We start from the raw sequence: 11,030 nt of genomic DNA, 5'->3' as shown, positions 1-11,030 counted from the left end.
TAACTGAAACTTTTCTCAAAGTTCAGTACCCTCCTGTGTACTTAACTCATTGGATGAGATTTAGTTCTATTTCAAAACTTTAATAGATCGAAAGACCTATCCTAAAAGGTTTTATCAATCAGCAATGTGAAAAATGGTATAAAAAAGTATCGGATCTCATCTACAATGATCGTGGTTTTACTAATTTAGAATTTTATTTGATCAAAATTGTTCTGTATTTACTAGTTTTGAATTGTGGACATCATATGTGATATGACTCTTTCATTAATAAATTAAGGTAATTCTTTAACTTTTTTTTTTACTGAATAACTTGTTATATTTCGCAATAAGTTATCGTTAATGGATTGTCATTAGAGATAAAGTTTATCTAATTTTAGCGTGAAAATGTTTTTGTCAAAAAATTAGGTGGCAACTTTACAAATAAAATCATGAGATTATAATTATTGTCTACATAAAAATCTAATTTGACTATTAATGTAAATTTATACTCCCTCTTTTGTTTTTTTTTGTCTTGCTCATTTGAATGTTCTAGTCAAAATTAAAAACCCTAGCTTGATCATGTTTAACGATTATTACCTATAAACATATAGCCATGTGTGATTTTGTTAGATTGATTTCGATATGTAGTTTATATATATTAATCTTTTATAATTTTTAATAATACTTATTTAAAACTATTAACGGTCAATTATGTAAGTTAGATATTGTATAAAAGTAAGTAGTCAAGATATAAAAATACAGAGGAACGGTCAATTATATATGTTGGAGATTGTATAAAAGTAAGTAGGCAAGATATAAAGATACAGAGGAAGTAACTTTAAAAAGGTTGAATTGTAAAGATTAGATCAAAGTCTTTGATCAAAATCTAATACTCTTTAAGAATCTTTGAAATACAGTTATGTTCTTCTCTAGCAACATGCATCTACACCTTCTACAAAGAATTCAAAGTACACTGTTTACACTTACAGAAGTTGGTAATGGTGCCAAAAAGAAAATAAAAATCATCATGCTTATATCACCCATCATATGTTTAATGACCTTTATTAACATGGTCCTAGTGTAATTAATTTAAGCTTGTCCCACAACTTTGATATTTTCTTTATCTTTAAAGCTAATTAGCCCAACACTCCATACAATAATTTTATGTCAAATTTTACAAAACTTGATTAATTATATACAAAAACGTCTATAAGTGAAAATTATCATATAAGATTTTTTATTATATATATCCAACATATGAACTTTTATAATATGATTTTTTAAACAATTTGTAGGAAAAAGCATTAGTCATTACATTAAAATAATAATAGCTATGTAGAAGTAGGGTTGGCAATCCCTGACACGACATGAAACCGACCTGAAATTACTGAAAGAAACACAAACATGAAAGATACGAAGTCAACCCGATTAATTACATTTATTATATTATGCATCTATTCCACTTTTTATATCATTTTTGATTCATTTGGGGGCCAACCTGAAATTAACACGAAACTAAACACGAACATGATCCATTGACACGAATTGCCAGTCTTAACTACAAGTACCTCTACCGATGGTAAATCTTTAATTATGTGCCCCTTATATATTTATAGGAAAATAATTTTATTAATTATCCTATATAAATAATCAGAAAATGAGTTACAATGAAAATTTCTCATAATTTTATAATCGATGAACTAGTCCAAATATATTAAACCTACTTTTAAATCAAGTCATTATCTAATGGTACTCGACACGACATAATTCATCTAAAAAAGAGGCAATAAAGATTTAACTCACCTTAGAAAAGAGTGGCAAATGATATGTGAACCACTTTCAAAACCCCATTGTCTATTTATCACACAAGTGAAAATGAGATAAATTTCATCATGTTTACAAATTGCAATGGATTGAAGGGAATTCCACCGGCATAAATGTTTGACTACCTTAAGTGGGACCAATTAGGAGAGTTATATGGATCTTTCCTTAGCCATGTATGAACAATTTCCACCTCAAATTTTTTTTATTCCCTGAAAATCCAGACATATTATATCATTTATATCATCCAAAAGGTGATCATGGCCGTGTCGGGTTCGACCTGGCTCGTGCCTAAAAAATTACCCATTGGTCGGGTTGGCCGGGCCAAATTTTTCTGCACATAGCCTGCTATTTCGGATCAAATGGGCGGACTTTTTGGGCAAAAATTATACTAAAAAGTCATTTTTGGCTTACCTAAAGCCCGACCGAAAACAAAAAAAATCAGACCGGACCTGAATGCGGGCCAAAAAAATCTGCCCAAACTTGCCCAAAAATCGGGTCGGGCTGGAGTTGAGCAGGTATACTTCGTTTGTTCTTTCTAAACGGTAACATTTTCTTATTCGAAGGTTATATGTTTAATTTTTTTTCTTATTTAGTAATTTCTCTCTTTATATCTCTTGCATCACATGGTCTCTATTTTTTTTATCTATCTCTGTTTCTCTCCACTTGACATGAATTTTTCAAAACAATGAAATATATTGCAATAATTATAAAACGGACGAAGTATATGATTCCATTAAAAAATCTTCCATGGACCAACCTATTTTTATTAAGTTACACACATAAAAACAAATTGTAAATATTCTTCATGATTCCATTAAGAAGCACTACTATGGTTATGTCATATATGCATCACTAACACGTTATATGACATCATGTAAACAAGAGATTTAAAAGATTGCCCATATAGGCAAGTAAGCTTCTAATTAGTGGGACCCAAAAACTCATAAAAATTGGGGCCCACTAGCCAAATGAAACTACTACTAACGAACTTACTCTTCCTATAAATACATGCATTCAAATTGTTATTTCTAGTCAAATGTTCTAAAGTTTGAGAAATTTCAAACATAACATTAGAATAAAATTTTACAAGAACAAGTTAATAATATGTTAGAAACAGAGGTTTGTGATGGTGTTGTTGTTAATGTTCCACGCCCTATTGTTAGAAAATTCCAAGCTAGACCTCAACGTGAAGGTGTTGGTGCTGTTGTAAGAAGAAGCATTGGCCGGTAAGCCTTTTTTACGTCGTTTTTTAATCGTTTCATAATACTCGCTACACTTTTTATCGTGAGAAATTTTATATTACTTGCTACACTTCCTTATTGGACGATAAAGGAGAGGTTCGACAACTTATTATAAGCTCAAATGGTCTCATTCTAAAACCAACTGGCATAAAGAGATCACGCTTATTAAGTTGTTGATACCGCTCATCATATTCAGTGTGTAACAAGTACTTATATTCACATGTGGGTCGTTCGTGGTATCTGAACATCATATTTTATGTGTTTGGCTAAATAGGCACTTTTTTTTTCAGGTTTGAGCTCAAATACTTTGATCCTTTTCTTGTTTTGGATGAATTCTCAGGTGGGTTAATGTTAATTTCTATTATTTCCCCTATTTTCCTCTATTTTTAGTCAGTGGAAAAAAAAAAAAACATGGTTATATTTCACTGGCATTGCTAAAAAATACTTTTTTTTTTTACAGTTTCTGCTCCTGGTGGATTTCCTGATCATCCACACAGAGGTTTGTACTCTAATTTTTCAGCTCAAGAATATAATTATTAGAGTTTTTTTCATAAATTATTCCTCTTAATTTGATTAATTTTGTGCTCTGTTTTATTGCTAATACTAATTTTCTGTTCTTTTTTTTCTGTTCTTTTTTTATAGGATTTGAGACAGTGACCTACATGTTGCAGGTAAAAACATAGTTCATTATTATCTAATACAAATTAGATAAATTGCATTGTAATTAAGACTGATATTCTATTTTTATCAATAAAATAGATTACTAAAAGAAAAGCATTTATCCCAATGTGCTATCACATGTTCAGTGAATTTCTTTCTTTAAGACAAGATTAGTAACAAAATATTATAATCTTGCTTAATATCCTGATTAGAAGATAATGTGAATATAGGTGATAGTTTTTTCCTGAAGTATTACAACTTTGGTAGAACTTGATTTAGTATAATAAAACGGTTTCTCGTGTTTCGTAGATAATTTTTCATTTGAAACCGCAAAGGAGTATCCACATTAGATTAATTTGGTTAAGATATCTTAATGACTTCAACTTGAATTTCAAGCAATATGAATGCGTTTTCACCAACAAAAATGGCCAACTAAAAGTGGGGTTTTCCTGTTTATTTTGGATGTGTGTAGAACAAGTTGCTTGTTGTTGCATCTTTGTCTTACTATTGCATGGCTAATGAAGTAGTAATATGCTTAATTTAGCTTTCAGGAAGTGACCTGCTAACTTAGATCAATAAAATACTAGCCTTCGTTAATTTCAAAATTTGTTATTCTATTAGATACTCCATTCGTACTTTATTTATGATTAAACTTAAATGTGAAAAATTCAACAGATAGATGAATTTAGATATATTAATTCGCTAATGTAAAAAAATAAAAAGGTTGTGAGTGATTGTTAACATTAATTTTTTGTGAATGAATATTGAACAGAAAGAACAAAAATAATGAGTTGGTTTAACTGAATTAAAGAGTATCAAAGATAGTGAATGTTCAGACTTTTCATGTGCACGTTATGTATGCCATCTTTTTTTATAAGGATAAATATTTTGTTCATTTAATTTTTGATTGAAGTATTTGATGCATATACAAAAATAATGAGTTGGTTTAATTTTTGAAGTATTTTGTTCATTTAAACTTGTTTTAAATGGCAAGTTGGAATGAGAATTTTTAAATGATTTGCTTTTGTAATTTTTTTCATTCCATTGATAAGATCATTAAGGGTATTTTAGTCACTTCAAAAGAGGACACCACACCTTCTCCCTTGGCTTATATAATAGAGATATATCATTTCTAGAATAATAATAACAATAATATATATATATATATATATATATATATATATATATATATATATATATATATATATATATATATATATATATATATTATGTGCATTAGAAATTCAAACTTGGACCATTCTTGTTGAACAATACATGAGAATAAAAAAAAATTATACACATAGGTTGAGAACTTGAGATACACTTAGAAAGAGACAAAGAGTCAGTTATAAAGCATATCAATATATTATTTCAGGAAACAAATTTTGAAAATTTTGATTTTAAAAATAAATGTTAGTAATAATATTTTTAGGTATAGAAAGTATAGAAAGATACATAATAGTGATATATCCGAAAGCTTATTTGCGATAATAAATGTTACGTGATAGGAGTAATATGAATCTTATGATAAATGTTAGTGATAATATATTACGTTAAAAACACCTAATTTTGAAAATAGTTTGAATTTGGATCGATTGACAGAAAACGTGTAAATTTTGTCAAATCTACTTAAATTAGACGGTATCAATTATGAATCTTATGATACAAGAAGATAGTAATAATTAATACTTTATACAATAGTATTTGGCCTAATGGTAAGAAATGTGTTTCATTATCTTTAAGTCTTAGAATCAAATGTAATGAAGGACTCTTTGGATAATGGGATTCTCTTGTTCCCCCTTCAAATTGGCCTAATATACTCTGTTGAACTAGATTGATGTAAGATAGTTAATGGTGCGTAGTGCACTATCTTTTAGGAGAAACAAAAGAGATGTTAGAGTGATTTTAAGATTCAGTGGGGTTGACCACTCTAATACAAAGAGCACATGTGTTATTTTTTTTGGTCGTGGAATTTCCCCGCCTTTGGCGAATGGACTAATCTCCTATAAGAGTTTGCATGGGTATCATAGTGGGTATTTCAAAAGACAGCATCTCTCCCCGTTGAGATTTTTCTCATACCCAAGACCCGAACCCGAGACCTTGGTTAAAAAGCGAGAGGTCCTTAACACATATTATCGGTACTTTAGAAACATGTTTTGATTTGGAAATATACACATGACACAATCATATGTGCCTAATGTTAGAAAAACACATCTTAATGGGTCCTTTTTGTTATTTAATAACATTACATGTCATCATATGACATTGCCCCAAAAATATACTATACTAAGTTGTTTCAACTTTCAACCACTAAGTATTAACTATTAAGCCATTTTATGGGATATATCTTATGCTAATCTGGATACAGCTAGAGCTTAGCTTGTTGTTGGTGAGAAAACATGCCATCATGCTTGAGGGCTAATATGGCATGCACATTATATCATTGTCTAGTGCTTGGTGGCCTGTTGGTCCATGCTTCAATTGATTCTTTTTTTCTAAAGTGGCAAATGATTTTCCCATATTCTCACTTGTCTAAATGTCTAGTAATTAGATTCTCACTTGACCTGAGCGAGATACTGATCCAGTAGGATCCTTCTTCTTACTAACGGATCCTCAGTGGAGATCCCAAAAAAAGAAAAATTAAATTCTCACTTGTCTTGTGTGCACATACATGATGAAATGATTTGAACAAAAGAGAATGTCAAAAGTTTTTGGGTTGTATCATTATATGCATGTTCTCATTACCAATGGAATAATACTTTTAGAAAAGAACTCCTCTTTTGTCATATTACATAATCGAATTAAATATTTTATCAGATCACTTACTGTTTATTTTGTTTCCTAAATCAACTAATTCAGATGTAATTTATATAACTAAATTTTTTTCCTGTAAAATTATTATTTAATTTTTGATTTATTTGATTCAACTTATCGACAATCGAATTTTCGGTTGAATTTGCCTTGAGCTATTTGTAATCAAGTTGTACCTATACAACGTTTCATAACGAGTTTTAGGGACCAGGCTGACAATAATAAATATAAATAGCTAGTGTGGATCAATCATTGCCATTAAGACACTAATTAGTAATTAACTATATCATATTTTAGAAAATTGTGTTTGATTTTTCTTACTAATTAATAATTATGTTGATCATGTTTACAGGGAGCTCTTACACATGAAGATTTTGCTGGGCATAAAGGAAGCATAGGTACTGGTGATGTGCAATGGATGACTGCTGGAAGAGGAATAGTGCACTCAGAAATGCCTGCAGCACAAGGTGTCCAAAAGGGTTTGCAACTTTGGATTAATCTATCCTCTAAACACAAAATGTAAGCAACTTTTGCATAGTTATGTTTTAGCTAGTGTTTTCCACAATAATATTGATAAATACCTTAATTAATATGAGAAGATAGATTAACCTAAATGAATAATTAAAAAATAATTAGGTTAAATCAAGTTAATAAACTAGGTTTTACAAATGTGATGAGGTTGGTTATGTGAATGTTACTCCATTATTAGAGGATATTGGGTAACAATTAACAGTTTTCATAAGATTTTACTAACTGCAATATATATAGTAACCTCATTTTCTAAATAAGTGCAATAATTTGACTTTTAGGTTTGTCGGCGCACAACTTTGACCATTAGTATCTCTAATCATATATTTATAGAAGTTATAAAAAAAATTGATTTTGTGAAAATATTCATTGAAACAAGTCCAACAACATTTTATATGATCATTTTTACTTTTATATACTAATAAAAAAAAAATACGATCAAAATGAGGTATGTGAATAATGCAAAAATCAAAGTGTTGCACCCCTTTCTCGTACTCTAAAAAGGTAAAGAAAGAGGGCAAAACTCAAAAGGCAATTAATAAACTTGTTCCTTCTGTTCAAAGGTATCTTCATTTTCATTATCATGACGTCGATATGATTTTCACCTTCCAATCAAGCTTATATTTAATTTCATACATTATATATATCAAGTTTCTAACAACTTTTACTTTTTTTTAAAAAAAGAGTTTTTTACGGGGATATATCAGGGTAATAGTGCATTTTATAGGGATATATCAACCTAAATTTAAGTTTTGTTAAAAATTACCAAAAACACTATTTATGACGAGAAAGTTAAATTTTCGGCCTTTTGACTTGCGTAATCACTCTTTGTATACGATTTCAGGGTTGAGCCAAGATATCAAGAAATACAAAGTAAAGATATATCAGAAGTTGAGAAAAATGGTGTGAAAGTTCGAGTTATAGCAGGAGAAGCCTTGGGAAAAAAGTCATTGATTTATACTAGAACACCAACTTTATATCTAGATTTCACTTTAAAACCAGGAACAAATCTTCAACAACCAATTCCAAAATCATGGAATGCATTTGTTTATGTTTTAGAAGGTGAGGGTATTTTTGGAAGTTCAAGATCTTCTTCACCAATTACAGCCCATTATCTTCTCCTTCTTGGGCCTGGTGATGGGCTTATGGCTTGGAATAGGTCCAGTAAATCTCTTAGGTTTATTTTAGTAGGTGGTGAACCATTGGGTGAACCATTAGTTCAATATGGGCCTTTTGTGATGAATACACAAGAAGAGATTGATCAAACAATTGAAGATTTTGAGAATGGTGTAAATGGATTTGAGAGAGCAAAGTATTGGCAGTCTCAAGCAATTGTTGATTCTTAGAATTATTATTTTTCGTTACATGAGGAAAGTTAGGACACCCTTTTCTCGATGAAAAATTCTGGCGAATCAAGAAGAACATTGTATTTTCTTTCAATTTCTTGTCTTTACAAGTAGCCACTAATTAGACGTAGTAAAGGATGATGTTTGATTTGAAATTTTTTTTATATTTGACATTGAAACCATGAGATAGAAATCTCATATGTAGAGTTTTATTTTTTTAAATATTTTTTTATATACATATAATAAAAAGCTTATTATATGTTAAAAGGATGAGGTATCAATGTAAAACTATGCAAAATTGTTTCTTTTATTTGGAGATTGTAGGTAATAAATGTTGCTTCTACATACCTTCGGCTTCATGATTTACTTGTTGTACAAGTTGACAATTTGATTCAAAGATCACATTTTATTGGTTTGATGAACTACTACTACTATATTGGGGTAAATTATAGTCTGATCTGATTTATTGTTGCTACTAATTTCTAAGTGAATTTTATCAAGTAGGATTTCATTTAATTTGGTATTAAATTTCTTAAAGGAAATTACACATATGTTTTCTTAAGAGTTATATACAAGAAGATAATTTAGACTTTTTTTTAAAAAAAAAACATGGCATTGATCGGCACATCAGGTTGTCATATTTTTTGAAATAAATTCCATTTTTACAAAATGTGATGTATATATTCCTTAAGAGTAGCAAAATCGTCACTCTTATAAATAAATAATCAATCGTTACAAGAAACAAATATGTTGTATATTTTTAACTGTTATAAGTTACAATCATAAAACATACTTCCTCCGTTTCTTTTTACTTGCAACGATTTGACTTTTACACTATTCACCAACTCTACTTAGTTTATGTTTGGTATATAGTTAATGAAAAATATATTCATGCAGGATCTTATTAGATTCGTTTGAATGTATATTTTCCGAATATATACTTTTTATAATTTTTATTTATCGATAATTAAACGTATAGATGGTTGAAATTATGCATTGGCAAGCGTGAAAGTCAAACTGTTGCAAGTGAAAAGAAACAGAGGAAGTATATTTAAGAGGACCCAAGAGGAAAATGGGGGAGTTTTTGAATGATTGTAAAAATGCAAGGTTGTTAATTATTATGCATGTTATAAGTATAACTATTAGAAAATGTGAATATCTCCAAGAATTAACCTTTGCATAAGTGGCCAAGTTGCTGAATTTCGGCTCTTATATAGAGACATACTATCTTTTAGGTTCTGTAATCCTCAATTTATTCTTCTGAAGTTTACTTTTTTCAAAAATTATTAAAATAGGAGGTTTTATTTTCACATAAAACTAGACAAATCCAAGTCTGCATTCTATTTTACTATCTCTATGCATCTCGCACAGACCTAATCGTCTCTTCTATTATCCTTCTTTTATTTCCCTTTAAATCTCAAACTACAATCGACAATTTCAAAAAATTAGGAAAATTTGACAAAAAAAAACTTTTTCAAATATCCATTTTGCGAAAAACAACCTTATAGTTTTTGTTACTTACAACCTTTAACTTCAACTTATTTGCAAGATGAAACCTCAACCCTCTTTTCCGACGTTGACTGCCACTTTCCAACGTCGACCCACATTTAGAACATTATTATTTAGCAATTTGAATTCTATGAACTTGAATTTTAGTTTATACAAAATTGAGGGATTACCTTATAGTTTTTGTTACTTACAACCTTTAACTTCAACTTATTTGCAAGATGAAACCTCAACCCTCTTTTCCGACGTTGACTGCCACTTTCCAACGTCGACCCACATTTAGAACATTATTATTTAGCAATTTGAATTCTATGAACTTGAATTTTAGTTTATACAAAATTGAGGGATTTGTCAGAATGATTAATATAGAAGGAAATAAGAGATCAAATAGAAAAGGATGTAAATAAAAAGGTTTTATTCTTATGGATTGAACTGAAATGGATTGAACTGAATGAATATTGTAACAAGAAACTAACTGAATTTTGAACTAAATTTTCATTAATTCAGTTCAAAAGAATATAACTTAAATGAATTAACCACCTCTTCCTCACTTAACTTACTTTAATGAATGGAATTATCATCAATCATCATAGCTCCCCCCCCCCCCCTTTATCTCTAAAACCCTAGCCTCCCTTATTCCTTCTTTATCATTTAGGGACTGTCATTGATGTTTTCATCCATGGTAAGCCCCTTTTTCCCTTTCATTTTCAGTTTTAAGTTATTTTTCTTGTTTTTTTGAATGAATTAGTCTCTTTTGATGGGATTCTTTTAGTCTATGTTGTGGAGATTTCCTTCTCCTCTATGGGAGTTATGAGTATGTTTTTTTTTTAAGGTATGAGAAATTGTTCTCATTGGTTGAAGTTCGAGACTCATCATGAAGGTACTGGAACTTCGAATGCGTTAAACATGACTCGATCAAGAATGTTCTTTCCAAACTATGTTTGAATGATAAACTCTCATCATCAATAGCTGCTTGGTTCAGCAAATACTAGGGGATGCGCGGTATTACTTAATCTGATTCATTATAGTTTCTTCGAACACAAATTTGATTTAAGCTTGTTTGATTGTATCTTAGTTTTCTATTAATATCTATTTTAGATGTCGGTTGACTTTCAATTAGTGAAATTTGTCGTTC

At 29.7% G+C, this 11,030-nt stretch overlaps 1 protein-coding gene across 1 annotated transcript; it reads left to right on the top strand.

The window, feature by feature from the left end:
• Positions 1-2,829: 2,829 nt before the first annotated feature.
• On the top strand, positions 2,830-8,805 carry LOC104891803 (pirin-like protein). Its single transcript, XM_010677556.3, has 6 exons — positions 2,830-3,029; positions 3,335-3,384; positions 3,505-3,543; positions 3,687-3,715; positions 6,868-7,034; positions 7,888-8,805. Exons 1-6 carry the CDS (start codon positions 2,908-2,910, stop codon positions 8,387-8,389), a joined length of 909 nt encoding a protein of 302 aa, XP_010675858.1. The 5' UTR covers positions 2,830-2,907; the 3' UTR covers positions 8,390-8,805.
• Positions 8,806-11,030: the final 2,225 nt, after the last annotated feature.

The sequence above is a fragment of the Beta vulgaris genome, chromosome 4 (genome assembly GCF_026745355.1).
Source record: "Beta vulgaris subsp. vulgaris cultivar EL10 chromosome 4, EL10.2, whole genome shotgun sequence".
NCBI lineage: Eukaryota > Viridiplantae > Streptophyta > Magnoliopsida > Caryophyllales > Amaranthaceae > Beta > Beta vulgaris.
Note: the sequence above shows the minus strand (reverse complement) of the source record. Positions and strands in the feature narration are given on the sequence as shown.